The sequence below is a fragment of the Oreochromis niloticus genome, linkage group LG4 (genome assembly GCF_001858045.2).
Source record: "Oreochromis niloticus isolate F11D_XX linkage group LG4, O_niloticus_UMD_NMBU, whole genome shotgun sequence".
Taxonomy (NCBI): domain Eukaryota; kingdom Metazoa; phylum Chordata; class Actinopteri; order Cichliformes; family Cichlidae; genus Oreochromis; species Oreochromis niloticus.
This window is the reverse complement of record NC_031969.2, coordinates 18,972,014-18,995,141: the sequence shown is the minus strand read 5'-3', so window position 1 is coordinate 18,995,141 and position 23,128 is coordinate 18,972,014. Positions and strand designations below refer to the sequence as shown.

The window sequence follows — 23,128 nt, the reverse complement described above, 5'->3', positions numbered from 1 at the left end:
TGTCACAACTGGTAGCATTAGACAAGGTTTGAACATGTTCGTCCTCCCAGACCTGGATGAGAGCATTGATGAGCTTTAGCTCTAGTTGGTCGCCTTGGATACCCTGATACATATAATCCCAGAGGTTCCTGAGGCATTAGTACCTCCTTCATCAAGGAAATGCCTGCACACTCTTGCCACTGAGTCTATGAAGCGAGTGGACCATCAGTGGCAGATGTGTCTGTTCTGGTGTGCTGGCTGTCAAGCTGCATGGTGCTCGGCTGCGAGCACAAGTCGCACTGAAGTATAGCAGGCCCCCATGCCACCCTCATGGAGTCTGATTCTGATAGTTTGGTCAGAAAGATGCCCCTCAGTAGCCCACTGGAGATAATCTTACAGGACTCTGGCAGAGCAGATGCTGGTCCTGCTGCTGGGTTGATGCTCTCCTTATGTAACAGCACATCTCATCATTTAAGTCGATGCCTTTTATTCCCACATTTTGGAGCTCTCATAATCAAATTTGACCCACCTGTGTACTTCCAGCGCCTGTAACAATGACAACTTTGTATGTGGGTATGTTTTAAGGAGGGAAAACTGTGTGTGCAAATTGTGTTAATGTGCAAAACAAACAGTCCAGTTCAAAAGCATGGCAGCATAATGTTATTATACTAAAAATGACTTAATGGAAATGAGAGCTAATGCTGAAAATGTCTGTGATACTTAAATCACATAAGCAATACTGTGTGTTTGTGCAGCATTAACTGTTTGGGAATTACAGTCCATTTTATACACAGTTCCCTACTTTCACAGGCTCAAAAGTAATCGGACAGTCAAAAATAGTTAATGCTATATTGTTGTTATTGTGCTTTTGTACTATAAGACAGGTTTGGAAAACTGTGGCTATAACTTGTATTTAGGAGGTAGCATAATGATGGACACACTTGGTTTAACACAGTTTATTAGAAAAGCAGAGCGAGACATCACAGTTACAGTACTGTGCAGCAGGCTTGAGCTGCCGCTTATTTCTCTATATTTTGCAGGGAAAATGTGACATAGGTGCAGCGATTTATTGAAACATGCACCATCACACGTGAAAATACAGTCTAAAAGGCAAAAACAGAGTGTGTACAATTCTAACAAGCCTAAAGTCAATATTTGGTACGACCACCTTTATTTTCTAACCAACCTGAAGTCTGTTACGCAAACTTTCTTGTCATTTCTATAAGTAGTCTTCAGGAATAGTTCTCCAGGCTTCTTGAAGGACATTCAAAGCTCTTCTTTGTTTTGTCCTACATCAAGATGATCCCACACTGCTTCAATAATGTTACTCTAATTTCGTACCTCGGGGAAAAAACCTGTTTGACAGTCATCCATCCACTGGGACCAATTTTGATTTCCTATTTCATAGAACATGCCTTTCAGATACTGTTAATCTGCTGTAGGTAGATTTGAAATCCCACCATGCTGAAATATGCCCTCCTCTCAGTCGTTTTGGGAGTCACCTTGTTGGTGCATAACTGCATTGACTAGAGAAATAGGAAAAGGGTGTGTTTTTATTAAAGGCTGTTAGTAATACAGCCCACCTAACTCAAGTGTTCATCCGTTGAGTTTGGTGCCTTTTTCGGTCAGTGTTAAGTGACTTAACAAAAATAAATCATCAGAAAACGATCAGGAAATGAACTGACAATGAGTGAAAAAGCAGCCGACGTCCAAAGAAAATGCTGAAAGACGTTCAGAAGGCTTAGAAGCAAATTATTTTTAAAGAATTCAGGGGTGGCTCAAGACTTTTGCACAGTACTGTAAATGACAAAGACTGACTCACTGCGTAAGCTTAGGTAGTCAGTGTTTGTATTTCAGATTTTAAGTGTGCGTAAATAACAAAGGTTACTTCAGGTTTTGTTTTTGCAGATTTGCACACTGTTAAAAATGAGCTGAGGAAACAAAAGGACAAACACTGCCTCCCAGTGGATAAATATGGAATCACAGCAGTCTGTAAAACGTGAAGTGCTTAAAAAAAAAAGCTGGATGGCAGACATTTATTTTACAGATGCAACACCCTTTTAACAAAGATCTCTTAGCAGCTCCACCAGGAACAACATCATGAATTCATGTAATCTGGACATATTATATATATATATGTAAAAAATATAAACAAAAACCAGTGATTATAAAACAAGTATCTATGACTTCATGTTAGATTTAGAACCACATCTGAATGAACTGCCCTTCAACTGCACAACAGCCTTTGTCTGTAGGGTTTTGTGAGACGGAGCCTCACATGTAGTAGGTGGGTAGGTAGTTTTACTGGCTTGTTTTTGATGAGACAATAAAGGCAGCCAAGTGTTTTTTGAAGCAAACAGTAACCAATAACATGCTCATAGTTTAACACAAATGTGAGGTAAATGAAACTCTGTAGAAATACAAACTGCAAAAGACCAGACACATTTTACATTCTACTCTTTTTTTACATTTGGCTCTGATTGCAGACGTATTGCTGATTGTGATCATGAGCAAGTTCTGAGCAAAATGTGTGCTTTTGAAACTGCACATCCAATGAAACATCAAACACAGATATTATTGTGCCTTCTGATATTATTGTTATTGCACTGATATGATCTATACTAGCACAGTTAAAAATCCTGCACAAGAAGGTCCTAAAACATGACACACTCATTTAAATCACAAAAGGAAGCAAAGAAACAGCTGTGAGGCACTGGAAAGTAAAAAGCACAGGTACAGTAAACATACAGTTCAAAGTAATCCATACTTGACCTTCTGAACATGAAAATAAAAAATTATTTAAATGTTTTTGAGATCTTTGCAGAAGCAGTGGCACAATGACCATGTATTGTTTCTTCTAAAATCTGCAAATTTTGCAGTCGTGTCGGCTACAACAACAAACTCCCCAAAATCTTTCCTGACCTGATAAAAAAAAGAAAAACAAACAACAACTTGCTGAAAATGACTGGTATCCAAATCCCTTGACCACGGTCGTAATGGTGCAAACTCACAGTTAAATATCAACCTTGTATCTTAAACTCTGGCCTTTTGTCAATGCCTCAGTGACTCTTTAGTAACTGGTAGGTTACTAACTGCCCCTCAGCAGGGCGAAGAGGACACCTGATCATAGTCAGGACATTTCAGGAGAGCAGGGTAGCTGGTACTCATCTGAAGGGAAGCTTCACTCGAGATGTCCGAGGGGCTCCGTCCGCGTGACCAGGCCTCCGGGTGGAGGAACTGACCAGAGTGGTCGGAGCAGTTGCTGAGGCGAGGACGGTAGAAGCTGGGATGACGGGGCTGGTACAGCTCCTCTGCTGCGTAGCGCTTCATGAACAGGTAGACCGACATGACGCCGGCGCTCTGCAGTGAGGAAGAGTCAGTTTCTTCATAAATAACAATATGATCATTATGGCTTATAGCTTATGACATTCAGTAGTTAAGAATCTGAAATTATTAGAAGAAATAGAGAAGTATGTCCATTTATACACTCAGTACTTGGTTGGGACCATGAATTACTGCATCAGTGCATCGTGGAACTGCTAAGGTGTTATTGGAGCCCAGGTTGCTTTGATAGCAGGTCTCAGCTCCTCTGTATTTTGGGGTCAGGTATTTCTCATCTTCCTCTTGAAGTATTCTCTGTGGGGTTCAGGTCAGGTGAGCTGGCTGGCCAATCAAGCGCAGTAATAGCAAATCAAACAGCAAATCATTTGGTAGTAGTTTTGGCACTGTGAGCAGGTGGAAAAGGAAATCGGCATCTCCTGAAAGCTTGTCAGGAGATGGAAGCATGAAGCGCCGTAAAACGTCCTGATAGAAGGCTGCATTCACTTCGGACTTCGGACCAGCAGATGACAAGACACCCCAAATCATTTCTGACTCAATCAGAATCAGAAATCAGTTGACTTTGCATTACCACGCTTCTATACAGCTCTCTGCAAACAGCCAGCCCTTTCACCAGTGACCTTGGTGAGGGTGCTGATCATCAGATGATATTTACACTGTTTGAACAGAAATTCACTCAAACTGGAAATTAAATATTCTAATAATTTGTGATTCACCTCTGATGAGCTCATGAGCTATAAACATGAAAAAGAAACTAAACAAACAAACAAAAACGAGAGTGAAACCAAACCTCCAACAAGGCAGCTCATCTCTGGGCAGCTTTTACTTTGAAGGGAATACTATTGTATTTTGTATATATTCATTTTGTTTTCTTTGTTCTTCTTAAACATAGTTTAAGAAACTGTTATTTTCCCTGCTGAAACCTATTTCAATATACTCGACACAATTTTGAGTATTGTTTTTCTTAAATACAAAAAAACAAAAAAACCCCCCAACAATTATAAAATTGTTCATGTATTCAAATTGTTGAATTGTTGAACGTATTTAAACGTTTGTAACACATTAATGTAATGTACATAACTACAATCAACTGTACTCAAAAATGCTAACATGTTGTCATCAGTCTGAAAAACTGTTGTCTCCTTAATTAGCTCTATAAAGCATTTTCATTACTTTGACCTTCAGATCAATTGATTGACTTTGAAGGAGAGGTCAGAGGTCAAATGTAACATGATGTTTTAAATCTTTTTATATGTTGACAACATATTCCACACTTAAGTTACAAGGCTTTTTGTCAATTTCCGACCAATAAATCAGTCAATCTACATCTCTACGAATTCATTAAAAACTTTGGAGCCATTGTGTTTACAGACAGAATGACACGCAAACGCAAAAACATAAGTAATGAATACAGGATAACTGAAAGTTTAATTTTTTATCAATTCAATAGTATATTAGAATAACTAGTATATGAATACTGTAAACATCAGGATTTATGCATGTTAATAATAATATCATAATAACTGTTTACCTGAGCTAATCCTGTATTTCCTCAGTGTGAACCCTGGAGGGCAGTAAACACTCAATACTATGAGCACAGTCATTTTAAGGAGGAGATTTCAAAATAAAATCCTTCCTATTTACCTTCCTGTTACTACCACACATGCCAACAAGTGCACAGCGGCAATGAGAATAATGCTTCCTCCTGAGCAGGTAATCAATTCAGCTTATGTTATCTAGATTTATTCATGTGAACACATAAACATGTTTTATCTTTGAATGTTTTTTAGCGTGTGAACTGACGGATGCTGCATCCACAGCCGTGCCAAACAGCAGTAAAAGTCATTTCTTTTTTTATGTTCAGCTTCTCACCTCAGTGAGCAGGAAGGAGAGGGCAGCAAAGGCAAAGGACCAGCCGTACTTATAGGAAAAATAGGCCTCACTGCTCTTCGTCCTGTTCAGCATTTCATCATTTATACTGGAAATGTACAGCACCAGACCCACCACCAGAGCCAGACCTGAGAGACGGAGAAACCGGATGTTAAACAAGTAAAAGGGAGACGCGACAGGAGATGATCCAGAGAAAGGAGGAGTTGCCTTACCTGAGAGGATAAAGAAGATTCCAGAGACAAATGCCAGGATGGTGCGGTGAGGGCGGACGTGGCCGATGTTGTTGAGGACAAAACCGATGAACATGAAGAAGAGGCTGACCAGAGGGAACGGAGTGGCTGAGCGGATCATCTCTGAAGAGGAGGATAAAGAGCAGATGAAGGAACCTGCTGTTTAGCCCCAAAAACACTGAACAAATGATCGAGCCACAGGAGCAGAGATATGAAAAAAATACTAAATACTTATAAATAAGAAAAAAATAATAGAATAAGAGTCTTTTAATGTGGAAACTGGAAGAAATTACATTTAGATTATCTTAATAATGGAAATTAGGGCCTGTTTTGATCTATTTTAATTATACAGCCGTTTATTAATTTGTCGTCTTTGATAGGAAATAGTTTAACATTCAAACTAGAGAACCACAGAAGAAAGAGGATGGGGAACAATGAGTCTTGAAATAAAAAAATTATAATAAAATAAAATAAAATGTAGGCCGATGATCATCGTCTGCTCCTCTCACAAAATTTCCCCCAAATGGAGCGCTGGAGCTCATTATATCGACTAACTGGAGTGATTTATCCTTCAGTTAAGTTTTGACATTGAGTTTTACCGAAGGACTGTCTGTGAAGAGGCAATAAGTATTCCAGGGAGGAGCAGGCAGAGGGTTCAGATGAGTCAGACGTATGTGGTCTCACTGCATTCAGACTTCTGAACACGAGCTTATTGGAAAACAAGTTCTCAGACTGAAAAATGCCCCCAGCCTTTAATATGAACAAGTGCTAGTTGTGATTACTTTTTTTTGCCTAAAGCTGCAGCTGGAGGCGGTGTCTCCTGCTGGTACTTACTGAGCACGTTCACTGTGGACTCTGACGTCAGCTGGACATTCATTGGCATGATGTACTCGATGGTGAAGCAGCGACCTGACTCATCACCTGCAAAGGAACGAGACAGAAGTGAGGGTGAGACTCATTCGAATTCACTGTCACAAACATCGGACAAACAGATCTGCAGAACTCTTTGAGGATTGAAAGTCAGTTATTTAAATGACTAGAATTCAAGTGAAACTTAAAAAAGGTTTTGCAATCAGTGAGAACAGATGCAAAAGGCTGAAACAGGCAGAGAAGAGGTCGGCATGTGGGCAGAGGCATTTTAAGAGACACATGGCACCCAAAGAGTCCTAAATAGAAATCTGTGGGAGAATTCCTGCCCCATATAACTGACTTAGTGACAATCATATGACACATACTACAGCACAGGCTCACAACAGTTTTAGATGTGGTGGCAGGGATATCTACTCATTATTTTTGCTGAACGACGTTTGCTCAACTGCTCTTGGATGATGAGATAATTCATAAATTAGCTGTAAATGAACTTATAATGTTGTGTAGTAGAAGTTTACCTCACAAGCGGAAAAAACCTTTTTAAAACATATTTTGGGGCAAAGTTGTCAAACTTGCGAAATATTTTTTGTTTGTTTGTTTGCTTGTTTTTGAGCAGATTTGTTTGGTGATTCTGTGCATGCTTTCTTTATGTGAATGTGACCATTTAAATGAAAATTATGTCACCCTTGATTACAAGCTTTAAAATAATAGAGTCGAAGCTTGGTCGTGGGACACTTATCCATTGTAACCAAAGGCAGTTTTGAGACAGGGACTAGTTCCTCTGGTTGTTCCTGTGTTGACCGAGTGTCAGTATCTGGGAATGTGTTGTTTTCCCTTCTTGTGCTACTTATTTTCCGCTGTACTCACTTAGACCTTCTCACTGTGGAGTCTTGGGACTCACTTAGGATAATACGGACATTTACAAAATACTGTGAGCAACACAAACTAGTCCGGATGATTCTAGACAAAATATATGGACAAAAGTACTGAGCCATCCCAAATACAGAAGCTGCTCAGCCATGGAAAGCCATGCCGTGAAGCTCCTGGCGCACAGCTTTTGTGCTGATGTTACAGTTTTTCTCAAATGCTAAAACACAAACGTCAAACCTCTAAACCAAATGACCAGTTGTCTAAACACATTTACTAAATCTAGCCATCATTTACCAATATCATAAACACATGTCACATGAAGACACAATTCACAGAACACAATCCTCCGTTGTCATAAATCTAACCACATTTTGCCTTGCTAAAACACAAGTTGCAAAAGAACTCTGCTCATATTCTCAAATGAAAGCTCATGTGATGCAACATGCTTGCCACAGTCAGCAATATTTGAACACAATGAACACACCTGGCGTCATTCATTACACACAACGACTCAAAATTGAAGACACTTGTTGCTAATGCTGTGACCACATGTATAAAAGCAAGTTCAGAGTGCACAGTTTGCTGAAGATTCCAAACAAACACAATGGATGAAGGCAGAGTCAGGGGAAGAGGAATTCGATGCAGAGGATGGAGAAGAGCTGGCCCTGGAAGAAGAGGAGCAGGCCAACGAGGAAGAGGAGTTCAAATGAGAGGAGGAAGAGGAGCAGGTCAACGAGGAAGAGGAGGAGGCCAACATGGGAGAGAAGGTCCAGGAGGGAGAGCAAAACAACCTCGCACCATCATTACGGACGAGATGCGAGCAACAGTCATTGACCATGTCATTGTCCATGGCATGACAATGGCTGAAGCAGGACTAAGAGTCCGTCCAAACCTGAGTAGGTTCACCGTGGCCACCATTATCAGGGCATTCAGACAACACAACAGGTATTGTACTCTATTGCTTTCTCTGTCACAATACAGTTTTACAAACCTGTGAAAGTAGTCTATTGGTTTCAAATCAGTTGTGACTAGGGATGGGTACCGGTGTCTGGTGCCATGATGGCACCGGTTCTGACATAAACGGCAGTAACCAGACCGAAAAGCAGCGCACATTTCAGTGCTTTATTTCGGTGCTTTTTTTTCCTGAGCTGTGATGCACTTTCGATTCTAGCCAATCATTTTACGTTTCCGAGGATAGTAGGCGGGTCCAGGTATGTACGTTCTTTTAGAGCAGAGCTACAGATTGAAAATGCCCAAGGCAAAGCGGACAAAAGTCTGGCTGTACTTCGCAGCAAAAGATGCAAACTCAGCAGCCTGCAACAAGTGCTTTAAGCTGATACTGTGATACTGTCAAAGGAGGTAACACCTCAAATCCGATGAAACACCTGGCGACGCATAGCGGGTTTTTTTAAAGCCAAGAAATGCACCGTGTTTGATAGCTTGCTGCGAGACCTCACACCGTGCACATCTACTGTGGGTGTGGTGCCTGTTATCGGACCCGGAGTTAGCAACATCCCCCAAAAACCCGAAGAGGAGAGTCCTGGCCCCTAGCCCTGTCAGCGTAGCAGAAATGATGAGGATGATGATGGCAGCAGCAGCCGTTCTTCTCTGCGTGAGTAGCTTCATGTTGTTCGTGTGTAATTTACGTTGAGTACGCTAACCACATTATTACATTAATGCATGTAAGGTGAAATAGCAAACACCGTCGTAGTTACATGCGGCTGTCTTCTTGTTTGAGGTATCTTCTAAACGATACCCATCCCTAGTTGTGACTGTATTGTAACACATGTCAATTGACAACACGTGTTTCTTTCTTTAGAGTTGAAAGAATGCCACATAGAGGTGGGAGGGTTGCCATATTTACAGCGGCACAAGAAACCCTCATTGTGGATATGGTTCGTGGGAACAACCTCATCAGACTCCAGGAGATCAGAGACAAAGTCATTGCCGATAATGTCAACTTTGAGAGCGTTGACGATGTCAGCTTGGCCACAATAGACCGAGTTCTCCGGCGCCAAAAGACGCGGATGAAACAGGTCTATAAGGGTTCCCTTTGAGCGCAACTCTGTGCGACACAAAGACCTACGTTACGAGTATGTGCAAGTAAGTATACATCCATGTTCACAGTACAGTTAGTGGACATACTGTGTTGCTCAGTGGCCTACATTACTTCTGAACAATACTGTGCTACCTGATTGACTGTTGTTCTGAACACCTGTGCACTTTCACATTTTCACAGAGGATATTACAGTTGGACGCGATGGCCAGACCTCATGAGTACTTCTTCCTGGATGAGGCCGGCTTCAACCTGCAGAAACGAAGGCAAAGAGGCCGTAACATCATTGGCCAAAGAGCCATCACTGAGGTCCCTGGCCAACTTACTTACTTAGCACTTAGTTCCTCCTACGCCGAGCGGCGCATCGGGCAGCTAGTGATCTCCATCGATGTCGGTCAGCAGCGACTGCTTCAGCTTCGTCCCAGGCAATGTCGACAGTTCTCAGATCGTCCATGAATGTTCGACGCCATGTGGTCTTTGGTCAGCCTTGCTTTCGCTTGCCAGTGCGTGGACACCATGTCATGGCAATCTTAGCTGGGCGATGAGGGGGTAGGCGTAAAATATGGCCCGCAAAACGGAAGCGCCTTTCTGCAACAACTAATGGGCGGGTGCCTGCTCTTCGTAGGACCTCCTCATTTGTTATTCGGTCCCGGTAGGAAATTTTCAGGATGGCTCTGGCCAATGGGGGGGTAATATTACTCTTTGTGCGGCCATGGGTTCGGCGGGGCTTGTCCACCGGCATGCTGTCCTTCGGTCTTACAACACCCAACGTCTCCTCACCTTCCTAGAGGAGCTAAAAGACATCCTCCTGGACCGCCAACAACACCATCCTGGGCCCGCACATGACATTTATGTGATCATTTGGGACAATGTCCGCTTCCACAGAACAAACCAAATCAGAGAGTGGTTCACCACCAACAGTGACCACTTTTTAAACGTCTGTCTGCCACCCTACTCCCCTTTCCTGAACCCTATAGAGGAGTTCTTCTCATCGTGGAGATGGAAGGTTTATGACAGACAACCATACACAAGAGAGAACCTCCTAAGGGCAATGGAGCTGGCTGTTAGGATGCCTGGGTCGTTGACCCAGAGGTTTGAGTTTATTATATTATTTATCATTTCTAGTCTTTGGTTTCTTGGTCTGTGTTCTGTCTTATGGTTTACGTCTTGGTTCCCTCTGTTGCAGTGCCTGCGTGTGAGTCTGTCTTTAGTTCAGTCTGTGTTGTTTCCTGTTTTATTTTGAAGGTCCGTGTCTTATGTTAATGTATCTGGTTTTGCTTCCCCTGTTTCGTTAGGCCTGATTTGCCCCAGCTGTGTTTCCCTCCTGTTACTCATTCCCTGATTGCTCCCTCTGTGTATTTAAGCCCTGTGTTTCTCTGTGTCCGTGTTGCGATCTATCCTCTTCTTGCTGTGTGTTCTGTCTGAGTAAGTTTATTTGCAAGTTTTTTTACCTTTTGAGTTTAGCAATAAATCTGAGTTTGAGTTACTTTCCGCCTCCGAGTGTCTGCACATTGGGTCCTCCTACTACCACTCCTGCGTGCACACAGCCTTCACATAACACTGGCCTGTGTTGACATCCCAGCGGAGGCCTTCCAAGGATGGATTCGCCATTCCAGGGCGTTTTTCCCGCGGTGCCTGGCGAGAGACAATATAGCCTGCGATGTGGATGAGGTGATGTGGCCTGATGCAGCTCAGCGACATGATGCCGCACAGTGATTGTGGTGTGAATAAAGTAAATAAAAAAACTTCACACCCTGATCATGTTTTCAAGAGTACTGTTGTGTGCAATAGATTCTGATTTTGCATTGAGTTGTGTTACAGTAGTGTACGTACATGCAGGATTTTCTATAGATTTATACTCTTCATATGAAACTCACGAATCTAAATGCCTAATCCTCTGCAGAGACGACGATCCGTTACTGTATAGTTTCGAAAAATATGCATTGGCAGTTATGAAACAAAGAACCTTCTCACAAATTGAGCATTGTGTTTTCAATTGTTTTGCTGTAGTGTGTAATGATGTGTATGGTGTTTACATTTTTGAAAGCTTCGAGCTGCTCTTTTGGTGTGAAAGTTTGAGTTTTGCAGTGGGAAGGTGTGGTTGTGTTTATGTAGCTTTAGAAAAGGGTGTTGTGTTTAGACATTGGGGAACATGGTGGGAATGTTTGTGAAATGTGTTTTAGCATTTGAGGAAAAACTGTATTGCCAGAGGAGGCCTGGAACACTGTAGGTACTGCATCAGCAGAGGTTAGGGTACTTTTACACATTATGTAACCCTGCTCTATAATTTCACATGTCTGTCACGAAGAGTAAAAGCAGTGTTACTAACATGGAGAGGGCCCAAAAGCGGACATGAGAAGGTTGGACAGCTACAGCTGATGGTACAAAAGATTATCTGATGTTTTTGAACAACATGGCTATCTTGTTATCTTGTTACAGCTGTCACTATAACAAGATTCAAATCTTCACTAGTGTCAAGATTGGAGTGACTTTGTCCAAAGTTGTCACTTTTTGCATGTTCTGATTCCCAAAGAGGAGCAACAGTAGCATAACCTGCTGAAAATTGATCACAGTGCAGAACACACAGTACACTGCAGCTCTGACCTTGATAGTCACGTATGAGTAGAACATATCCACTACTTCACTGCAGTGGTATTCCCTATTGGCCTTTTTTAGCTTGATAATGCTCTAAAATGCTACACAGGCATGACGTTGTGCAGGACAACGTCACGCAGACACGAGGACTCATCCTCTGTCTCCTCATTGCTCTTTTTCTCACTTTTACTTGTACTCGACACTTACTCACAAGCTCTCTTTTCCACTCACACACACAGTGATGAAGTAATTGTGAATGTGTGTGAATATCAATACTGTTGGTTTATATGATGATACATCACTGTGACAGCTTGCTGCTGTCGCCACATTTACTGTAGAGATGATGAAGATCTTGAATGTGAGAGTGTAAAATCCAGTGGCGTTATCTGTTCTACACTTTTGATTCATCCATGACTAACTGACAAATTTCAGGAGCACAGAGATAGCCGTACCCACATATTTCCTTAATTTTTAAAATCTAGTCACTAACCAGCCAGAAAGCAGACTCTCCAGAGGCCAGAGTGCAGCGAGGTCTTGATGTCAGTGCTCTGGTTCAGAGGCATAATGACTCCCTCCTCCAGGTAGAGCCAGTAGTCGGTGCTCACTGCCACTCCCAGCAGCCCCAGGCCACTGATTGCAAAGACACTGCTCAGCAAAGTCAGGGCCTTCCTGCTGCACGCACTCATGGCCACAGCAGGGTGAGCTCCAGCAGCCGGTGTAAAATACAGAATAATCCCAGCAGCAAGCTGGAGGAGAAAAGGGGAGATGGATGTGGCACTTTAAAAGAAGCTGGAAACAGAAACCACCAAAAAAGATGCTTAAAATAAAATAAAAAAACACTAAGAAAAAAAACAAACTATAACCTTTAAAAAAAAAATACGACCAAACAAAAGTTAAAAAAAGATCCTGTGACATATAAAACCTGAATTTATATTTATTGTTAGCAAAATTCAAAATGTTATTTACACAATTATGACAAAAAACCCCTAAAAAAAACCCTGAACCACGAAATAATTTCCAGAAAATTCTGTTTACTGAACCTTCTGACAAATAAAAAGAAGTAGCCATTAATTATAATTATTAATTTGCATATATGAGTGTTAATTTGAGTCATATTTTAACTAGCATTTTTATTTTCTTTTGCAATCTACTGCTTAAAAATATATTGTGCAATTTATTTAGGGTTTTGTTGGGGGGGTTGTGTTTGTTTGTTTGTTTTTTTTTAATGATGTAGAGGTCTCAAAAACTCTAGTATCAAACATGGTACACTCAGGTTACAGGGTTAAAGGCTGAGAATACTATTATTAGCATGAACCTAGTTAGCTTAGCATAAAGAAACTGGGAAATCAGCTCCTGTGACTGGCTACAAGGAACAAAATCTGCCTTCCACTATTTTGTAATTCATATATCTGTTTATGAAAATTAGCTAGTTCCAGACTATTTATCTCAACTTCTTGATAAACAGACTGCTGCTCACTGCCTCGTTTGCAGCTAGCTGCATTTAGCTGAAGCTAGTATAAGACTGAAGACTGGGAGAGGACACAGTCTCTCAGTCTGTAACATCAGGACTTTGAAGCAGTCTACAATGCCAGCTATGTTTAGCTATCTGTATACTTGTTGAGTTTCATTTGGTATTATTGTTTTACCGTCTGAGTTTAGCCTGTTTTTAACATGCTTTTGTGTTGCTATCAGCTGTGTTTTCATTTTCTTTTCATTGTTCAATGTGAATATTCCTAGTGTTTACTTATTTTGTTTAACAGCGCTTTGTGACTACTATATGCCTCACATCTGGATGGAAACAAGCTAGTTATTCATCTTTTTTTCCCCATATTTGTGCTAAGCTAAGCTAACTGTACACTCCAGGATGTGGACTGGTTGTATTTTTGCAAATCATAACTGAGCTAATAGTTACTGGGACATATGGATAAAGCGCCATCCAAAGTGAATTAAGTAGTTTATGTAAGGACTAATTTATCATTAGTATATAAAAAAAAAAAAAACTTGTCCCCGCCACTGATTATTTGTTTATCTATGTATTTTTTATTATTTTTGCTGTTTATGAGTAAAAATTTCAGGCTAATATCACAAAATCTGGAGTTGAGTTGAGTTGAGTTAGATATCTTGAAATTTCAAATTACTCAGAAGTAAACTGAAATTTTGAGAGTCAGTATTGTGGGACTCATAGCCTAAAATTTTGAGTTATTTTAATGGCAGAAACAAGCTTCCTTAAATAAAGAGTATGCGGTTCATGAGTTAATGTTCATATTTCATCAGTCTGGCACCTTTCCCAGTCTCAGTGAATTCCATTAAAGAGCAATGTTCAGATTCATAAAACACCACCATAACCTCTAAAATCTTTGCATATTCATCGTGTAAATACAAACTTCAACAAAGAGGTTTCCATTACAGAAACTGTGATGGTGCTTGAGGTGTGTCGTTGTGTGCCCCTTGATGCTTTCAGAGAGAAATCAAAAGAGGGAAAGAGTGGAAAAAACATTGTAGCATCTTTTTCTTTTTACTTTTGACTCCAAGTTTCATTGTCACAGAAAATACTAATTCAGTCACGAGAATTAACTATCCAACCTCCCACGAAAAGGAAAATGAAGTGTGATTCAATAAAACCTGTTTGAGCCTCCAGGCAGAGGTACATTAAATGTGTCGCAGTCTGCTACTATGAATACAAACGGTCACTTTATCTGAAATCCAAGACCAGCTTCTGACATTTTACGGCCATGAATCCAACAGTGCAAGCCAGCACTGGGATCTGGCCGACTGATAACATAATGAGACATCATCTGAAGAGACAAGGTGATGATTTACATCCCATTTGGGAACCCCATGTGAATAATCTCCGGGTGGTGATAGGGGGAGGGATCAAGTAGAGGACAGATATTAAAGGGGGCTAAATAGCAGCTAATTCATAGCATATTTATGAAACAGTTTTGCATAAATAGGAATTTTTTCCCTCTACAAGCACATTAATCAGCATAAAAACTTCTTTTTGTTGCCCCTTGAGCAACTAGAGTTTAAGCTGCTAAAAATGCCAGTGGCTGCTCTTTAAGAGATCACATTTTATCAGTAAAAACACCCTCCATATCATCTAAATCATCCCCCAACAAGGTCACCTCATTTACTCTGAAGCAGCCAATATTCATATATCACAAGTCTGACTGTTATCCAGTACCATCCAAAGCATTTTATCATGTATTTTATTACTCAGTGACAGCAGCGTGCTGACAGAAATTAAAGGATCAATACACAAACCGGGAACACTGCAATTACACGGTCAGTATTGAAAACACAGAGACCACCAGTGCACCTCCAAGCAGCATTATTTTAAGTAGAAATAGATTTCAAGATATTTGTGCAAAATCTGCTTCACTATAGATCACATTTAAAAAGCAAACAAACAAACAAAAAAGATGAGTAAACAATAAGTGGACACTGGAATTCATCAAATATGCAGTTACATCTTTCTGAAATAGCAATAAAGGAAATGATTATAGTACAAATATAATGTAAAAACACATACTGGTTTTCTACATGACTATCACAATCTGTCATTACTTCACAGGTTAAATTCCTTTAGAGGGATGGAAAAAAAACACTCCTTTTAGCATTATCGCTCCATAACATGTCAGTGCACAATATTCACACTTCACTTATCAAACATGAAGGAGCTCTTTCATCCACAATCAAGACTAAGCGTCCTCAGACGTCTCTTCTTAATCCAAGATTGAACTCTGACCATGAAGGTTATAAGCACAGTTTCATTGTTACTCCTATTAAAACCCAAACACGTTGTCACAATGAAGTACTACACTGTAAAATGTAATTCTAGATGTTTGTTATTTCAACATATTATTCTATATCAGTTTGACGATAGATGACTGAAGTTGTTGTTATAACATAGAATTACAAGTTAAAAACGTCCCAATTACACCAAAAAAAGCTAACTTGAAAACTCATGTCCAGCTAAATCAGAAACTTATGTGAACTTGACAATGTGGGTAAGTTGAGCACAGCAGGATTCAAAACTGCCTCACGTGACTCCTACCGAGGTGCATCATGGGGAATTGGCGGTTAACGACATGCTCACTTTACTTGGACGTTTTCTAATCGTCTTCTTTGGAATATGCTTTCAAGGTGAGTAACATTGGTTATAACTATAAGGAAAGAGAGCTACAAAAGTTGGAACATGTTTTGAATTTATGGCATGATGTGTGTTTTTCTCTTTTACCGAAATGTTTGCTTTAGCTAATGTAACTTTAGCCGACAAGGTCCAGCTTGTGTGTCATGACCAAACTTGACCTAATAAACTGACACATGGCCTTTTTTATGGGTTTAATGTGGCACTGACCAAATCACAAGTATTGTGCCGCTAGCTTTAAGGTTGTGCACTCAACCACTGTTGCGATATTAGCAAGCTAACTCAGCTAATTAATAAAGCTTATTTCATATTGTCTCTGTACTTGTAAATTTCTTTCAAGTTCACAGGCTGTTGTATTTTGGTGGAAGTTCATTTTGGGAATATTTCCAATAACTGGCTGGGTTCAAAAAGAACTTTTTGGCAGGACTCCGATGCTTGTTGTCATCTGTTTACCCCTATGTAATCACTTAAGTTGTTATTAACTGCTGCATGCTAAGCTGCAAGAGTGCACTGAGGATTGAGACAAAATATGGTCTACAAACCAGCATTATATTAGTTTTTATCAGATAGTCCTCCAGTGTGTTTATTTTTTGCTTTAATTCTATTGTGCAGTTATTTGTTACCCTGAAATGCTTGATGCTTAACAACAGCTCACTATTTTAACTTATTTTTGAACTCTTGTGACTAGTATGACTAGATTGTGTGAGTTTCCATACTAAAAGAGCTGTAGTGATAAAATAATTGGCATCAGAGACACTGATTTTTGGCATGGTATACTGCAGAAGTTTTTTGTTTTTGTTTTTTTGCATAATTTACCTTTTAATTAAACTGCATTCCCTGTATTGTAACAAAACTAATATTGTTTATATGTCAGAAAATTAGCAAACATGAATAAATGGCGAAAACAATATAATTATAACATATATTTTTATTTTACTTATTTTAGGTCTGTGAAGCCAAACTTGATGCTGGGGATTTATTTTTGTCAGTGGAGTCAAATGGTAAGTTACAATTTGTGCATTTTGTCATACTGGAAACACCACAGATTATATTGTAACTTAATAGCTCTGTAGAACAAATGATATAAAGATTGTAGTGTCAGGGTACTTCTTAAGAAGTAATATGGCACTATTGATGATCACATGCAGGTGGCATAAACTAAATATTCAGACGTGCTACCAACAAATGATTCATTAACAAAAGCAATGGAGCAGACTGTTTAGGTTCTTGTGGTTGTAATAACATCCATAACTGCAAGTTTGTCATTAATTTATTTTCACAGGTCTAGATGATCACATCTGTCTTTGTCATTTAAATGAGGTGGACTTGCAGACTTTGCACTTTTTGGGGGTAAATTGCTGTCCACTACATATACACAGAATGTGCACAGTATTTCAGATCTAAAAAGGGAGTATGTAATGGACTTGCTGGCTTTAATGTAAAAAGCCTGTTGTGTAACTTTAATGAGGCAGTTGGACTAAAACAGTATTGCTCACAAGGTAAACATCTGAGGAATAAGGAAATTGTTACTTGTCCTTTTACTCAGTGTTCTTTTAATCGCACGTTTACTAAAGTTTTACATCACATAAGTCATTTTCACAATCATTCTACTTTAAAAGATTTCGAGACAGAGCTTATTGTTCTGTGAACTTCCTTGTTTGCTGAACGGCAGGTAAAGTGCATCTTTTTGTTTGTTTGCTTTTGTGTGTTTGTGTTTTCTCTAATGGGCCTCAGATGACTGTTTGCTTAAATTTGGGTCTCAAAGAATCTTTTTTTTATTCTGCCTGTACTCTCCACCCCTCTTCTTCTATTGCTCAGGTTGAAGCAGAATTTGCCCGTCTTACATCTGTTGACCTGAAAGGGTTCCTTTTTGCTGTGCTTGACCATTATGGAGAGGTTCGTGGAGCTGTAGAAAATCAAGAGCGGCATAGGAGGGCTAACTAGGCTCATAAGATGCTTCGGTGATGATGTAAGTGTTCAACTGCGAAATCTAATCCTTTGTTTAAGTTTTAGGTTATCCAGTTCAACTGATGAACTCATTGAAAGAAAGCTGATAAGTAAAGTCTGTCATCATATTTCACAACCGGACATTTAGTGTGGTAACTTTTACAGAATCTATGTATATTGGTGGTAGGTTGGATATCATATTCTACTTGAATGTCCTGATAAGCCTGATTCAAAATCTCCAATGATAATCATATATTGATGGAATTATGTATCAAAACGCTGTGAATTTGGAGCTGTCTACATGCTTCATAAACACTGTTTAAAAAGTGTTTTTGTTTTCTTTTTGACTTCTTTGACCAGAGCCCTACACAAAGGAAGAGGACAGAGGACCTCACCTTCCTTTTCTAAAGGAAGATCCCTCAGACACTTTCAAGACTGTGAAGGTTAGCATTGTTTCTTTTAGTAAATTTAATAATGACAGCACCACAGTGGATTTTAAATGAAACATATGGCATCTATGAAACAATAGATGCCACATGATAACATGTGTACTTTTTCCTCACCAAATGTATTATTACAAGATCTTTGACACTGGATTTGGTCTGGGTTTCAGAGTAACTAACTGGCAAGCTAGCATTGATATTATTAGTGTCTTGTGTTTATTCATGTCTTCACCAGGGTCTTTGACATTTCGCTGCTGTACTGTTCACTTCAGCTTTACGTTTGATTTCTCACATTGTATATTGTAATGGCAGAGATATTAGGATATTTAAGGGGCTGCAGTGGCTGCTACAGCTGTGGGGGGCAATACTTTGGTGAAATGTCTTGGACCCTGGAAAAGAGACTGTGTAGACTGGGTAAGCAATTAAAGGTTACTGGCCGAGAGTCATTGGGCAGCTGGGTAAAGGTGGATGTTGATATTCAGTGCCAATTATGCAACCTGTTCAGCCATGTCTATATGCTCTTTTTTCATGCTGTTAATATAGGGGGAAAAATAAACTTTAATCAATAAACTGATTAAAGAAGCATTGTCTATGGAGCCATAATCTGATCCTGTAGTGTAGCTGCAGTTTGCACATTTCATGTATTCTCAGCCAGATTTGGTTTAGAGCACAGCCAATATTTAGCATAAGTAGATTTAAATTCACACACTGGTGATGGCAAGCTACATTGTAGCCACAGCCGCCCTGGGGCGCACTGACAGAGGCGAGGCTGCCGGACACTGGCACTACCGGGCCCTCTGACCACCACCAGTAGGCAACAGGTGAAGTGTCTTGCCCAAGGACACAACGACTGAAACTGTCGGAGCCGGGGCTCGAACCGGCAACATTCCGATTATAAGACGAACTGTCAACTCTTGAGTCACGATTCAGTCATCCACCCATGTGTGTGAATGACTGAATGTGTAAAGCGCTTTGGAGTCCTTAGGGGACTAGTAAAGCGCTATACAAATACAGGCCATTTACCATTTAAATTGAAAATTTTGTTTGAATTCTGCAATTGAAGACATGCTCAGTTATTTATGAACATGGTCTTTGTTTAAAGCAAGAAATGGATTTGTAACATGGGGGTGCATATCTCATTCTGAAAAAACTTTAACAACTAATAAGTGTTACCCAAAGCCAATCACCATCATCCAAAGCATCAGTATGGCTCTTCTTTGGAAAGACATGAATTGTTAAGCACAAGGGATATTGTGTAATTGTAATTGTGTAATTTTTTTTATTTTTTTTTTGTCTTTGAACCCTTTTATAGCCGACAGGTATTGAAGACACGTTTTCTAAGACGATGAAAGTTGGCATTGCGATGGTGAAAGAAGAAGACATCATCGATGTGTTGGTTGTCCTTGAGGCGGCAGTAATCCTGTCTAATCTGAGGGATGTCTCAAGTGCCATTTCCATGCTGATGGGCCTTCTTTTTGCCCTCAACATACACTATCCAAAGGAACTTAAGGACATCTTTGAAGCCATTCAGAACATCCTAATGAACATTGGTGGAAGGCAGTGCATCTCACTAGTGCATGGTCTAAGAAACAGACTCTTGCAGAAAGCCATGCAGAACTGTAATTGTATGCTCACAGCATACAATTGCCTTAGTGTTAAGGACAGTTTTTATTTTACTGTTTGTTTTTTTATTCTTGCAAGTTCTCATTCTCACTTTTGTATGTCACTAAATGACTACACTTTACATTCCAGATTAGACAATTACTCATTTGTTCATGGTTTAAGAAACTTATGTGAACAACAATATAATGGTGGACTCTGCAGATGCTTATCTCATGCAAGTCAGTAGTTTTTCCTTTGTTTTGCAATTGAGCAGACTCAAACTGATGTTTCTGAAATATCCATCTTATCAAATGTTTCAGAAGCATGCACTCATTTTCAGAGATATTGGTTCTGTGGAATTTGTTGCAATTGTAAACGAAGACAAATACAAGAGTTTGATGTCTTAGTTGTTATAAACTGATCTTTACTGTCACTTATCAAAGGTTTTGTACTATTTTAATATTTCAAGTTTTATGCTAACAGGTGTGACTGAGCACAATGAAGTTTAAAAATTTTGTAAATGTAAAGAATAACTTTTCTAAAATAGCAAGTGTCCCGTTGATACATTACATTAATGCAGACTTTATGTTGTTACTTCACAAGAATCACTACTGCTCCTAGAGTATTGGTCAGAATTTAATCTTCACCCAAACTGGGCTCAAGACCAAGTTCAAATTTATTGTTTCACAGGGAGCAGCCTTTGAGTTTTGATGGATTGTGAGCCTGATGAGCTACGTCACTGATTTTTCTGTTTCTCAGATGACTAAGATGGCACAATAAATGGTGAATGTTGGGCGCTCATGAGTAATTGTCTTGTCATGTTCTTAAAACAAACTTATGTACTATACTTGTATGAAATGATCAGATAGACTTTAATGGAATCTGTGGGTTTTTATTTTTTTTTCTGTAAACAACAGAAAATTTATTTAAAGGAATGTAGATATTTAAACCTGAGATCTAAGATAAACCTAACAGGTAGTTTTGCTGAAATGGATGTTAGAAAGCTAAAAAACAAAACAAAACTTAAGATGTTTAATACACATTTTTCTTTACATCCAGTCAATCAACTCTGATAATTAAAATGAAACTGATTTACAAGTTCACTCAGCTACCTTAAGGAGCTCAGTTAATTAATACACTTAAATCAACTTAGCTAACAAATTATGTTAGTTAAGCTAAAATAGATTCCTAAGTTAAAAGAACTACTAAAGTATTTGAATTAACTAAAAAACCCAAGTCAACTGAACTAGGACAAGAGTTTAAACAATAGATTATTTTAATTTAGCTGAAAGGGTTTTCCCAAGTAAAGATGACAATTAAAGGAGTTGAACTGACTAACAAATCTCAGTCAACTAAACTAAGACGAAAGTTTAGACAACATGTAATTTTTCATTAAGATAACAATTGGTTGTGTTATAAGAACAAACTCTATTTCTTGACTTAACTTAAAATTTTAAGGCAGCCCTTTACCTCATATTTTTAAGTTGAAACAACAAGTTATATTTTACAGTGTACAGCTAAGACATGGGTACATAGTGAGCTAAGAAGGAGTACTGTGTGTATAGACTTGTGTAGGAATATTAGACTGCAACTCAATACTCAAATGAAACAGATCATTGCAGGTAATTGGAATAAAGGGTTAAAAATAGTTGACCATTTTAGATTAAAGCTGCTGATTAATTTAAAGAGAGAGAGAGACTTTATCACACGCACCTGTTTATGATCCGTCTGGCTCTTCCTGCACTCGGAGCAGAGATTGAGCCCAGAGTTGTGAATTAAAACCTCACTCCTGCAGTTTGCCCGCTGAAGGTCTGACTTACGGAGGAAAATCAGCGCTGCTCCGTCGAGTCGGTCACGAATTCGTTCGGAAAGCTGTGTAATCTTTGGGGAGAGCGATAACGCATTGCAGACACAGTCCGTGAGATAAACTGAGACGGACGGCTGGTCCCGCTCTCTGCTGCGTGGTTTCAGAGAGAGAGAGAGAGAGTTGCATTGTTGATGTTGTGGAGAGAGAGAGCTGCTATAAAAGCGAGTCCACTCCACTGCTAATGAGCCAACTGGTCAAAGCTTTGATTAACTCTGCGATGAATCAATGAATTTAAGTCAGTGTGATGTCCTTTACATGAACTCACTCTCTGTTTCTATCAGGACCAAGGACAGCTCCAGGAAGCGATAGAGTAGTTTATGTCGTTGTATATTATAAACTAGATTTTTTTTATTTATTTATGGTCACGTCTTAAAGAAAACACTCCTCCAATCAGGGGTGGAAAAACTACCCTGATTATATTCTCACATTATTCGAACAACTAGTCGTTTGTTCTGCAATAAAATGGTCTCTGTGATTCATATACACTCTCTGGCCACTTTATTAGCTACACAGAGGATGTGTACACTGTGGTCATAAAGGGATGCATTTGTACTCAGGTAGGCTGCGGTGTTTAAAGGATACTCAGTTGGTGCCAAGGAGCCCAAAGTGTGATAAAAAGGTATCCGCCACATTATTTCACAAGCAGGCTGAACTCCAGACTCATCAAACCAGGCACCATTTTTCCAATCTTCTATTGTTCAGTTTGGGTGAGCCCATGTGAATTATACACCCCGTTTCCTGTGCTTAGCTGACATGAGTGGCACTTGTTGCTGTCTTCGGCTGCTGTACTCCATCTGCGTCAAGTTTGGACGTGTTGTGCGTTCAGAGATGCTCTCCTGCATACCTTGGTTCTAACAACTGGTTATCGGAGTTACTGTTAGCTTCTTGTCAGCTCAAAGCAGTCTGTCAGTTCTCCTCTGACCTCTGGCATCAACAGGGCATTTTATTTCAGAGCACTGCAACGTCTATAAGTCTAAACGTACTGCCCTATAATGGGCTGATTAGATATTTACAGTGTCCAGTTGAACCTAATAAAAGGGCCAGTGGCACTAGTTGGTTCAGTTTGTTGTTCTGCCTGTTTGTTAGCAGTCTAGTGACCACAGATTTTAAGATATCATTTTTTTATGGATCATCTTCAAACTTCACAACAATATTCGAGGCTTTGGGGAACATGAGTACCTAGGTTGGCTAAGCATTTGACCCTCGATCATGTTGTAATAAAAACATCATAAAACATCAAAAGGTTTAGTACAGCACTAGCCCTTTGGAGGGAGTTGTGCTCTCTGAGTC

The 23,128-nt window shown here is 39.7% G+C and overlaps 1 protein-coding gene and 1 long non-coding RNA gene across 3 annotated transcripts; one reads left to right on the top strand and one right to left on the bottom strand.

The window, feature by feature from the left end:
* Positions 1-125: 125 nt before the first annotated feature.
* cacng5b (calcium channel, voltage-dependent, gamma subunit 5b) lies at positions 126-22,044 on the bottom strand. Its single transcript, XM_003456364.4, has 6 exons — positions 21,685-22,044; positions 12,320-12,575; positions 6,273-6,359; positions 5,421-5,561; positions 5,191-5,336; positions 126-3,339 (listed from the first exon to the last, which is right to left on the bottom strand). The coding sequence occupies exons 2-6, from the start codon at positions 12,513-12,515 to the stop codon at positions 3,079-3,081; spliced, it is 831 nt and encodes a 276-aa protein (XP_003456412.1). The 5' UTR covers positions 12,516-12,575; positions 21,685-22,044; the 3' UTR covers positions 126-3,078.
* LOC112846796 (uncharacterized) lies at positions 6,368-10,721 on the top strand. 2 transcript variants are annotated; one of them, XR_003219969.1, is made up of 3 exons: positions 6,368-8,123; positions 8,998-9,281; positions 9,418-10,721. It is a non-coding gene; the product is annotated as an uncharacterized LOC112846796 (long non-coding RNA). The 2 variants fall into 2 exon arrangements; XR_003219968.1 differs by lacking the exon at positions 6,368-8,123 and having other exon boundaries at positions 8,845-9,281.
* Positions 22,045-23,128: the final 1,084 nt, after the last annotated feature.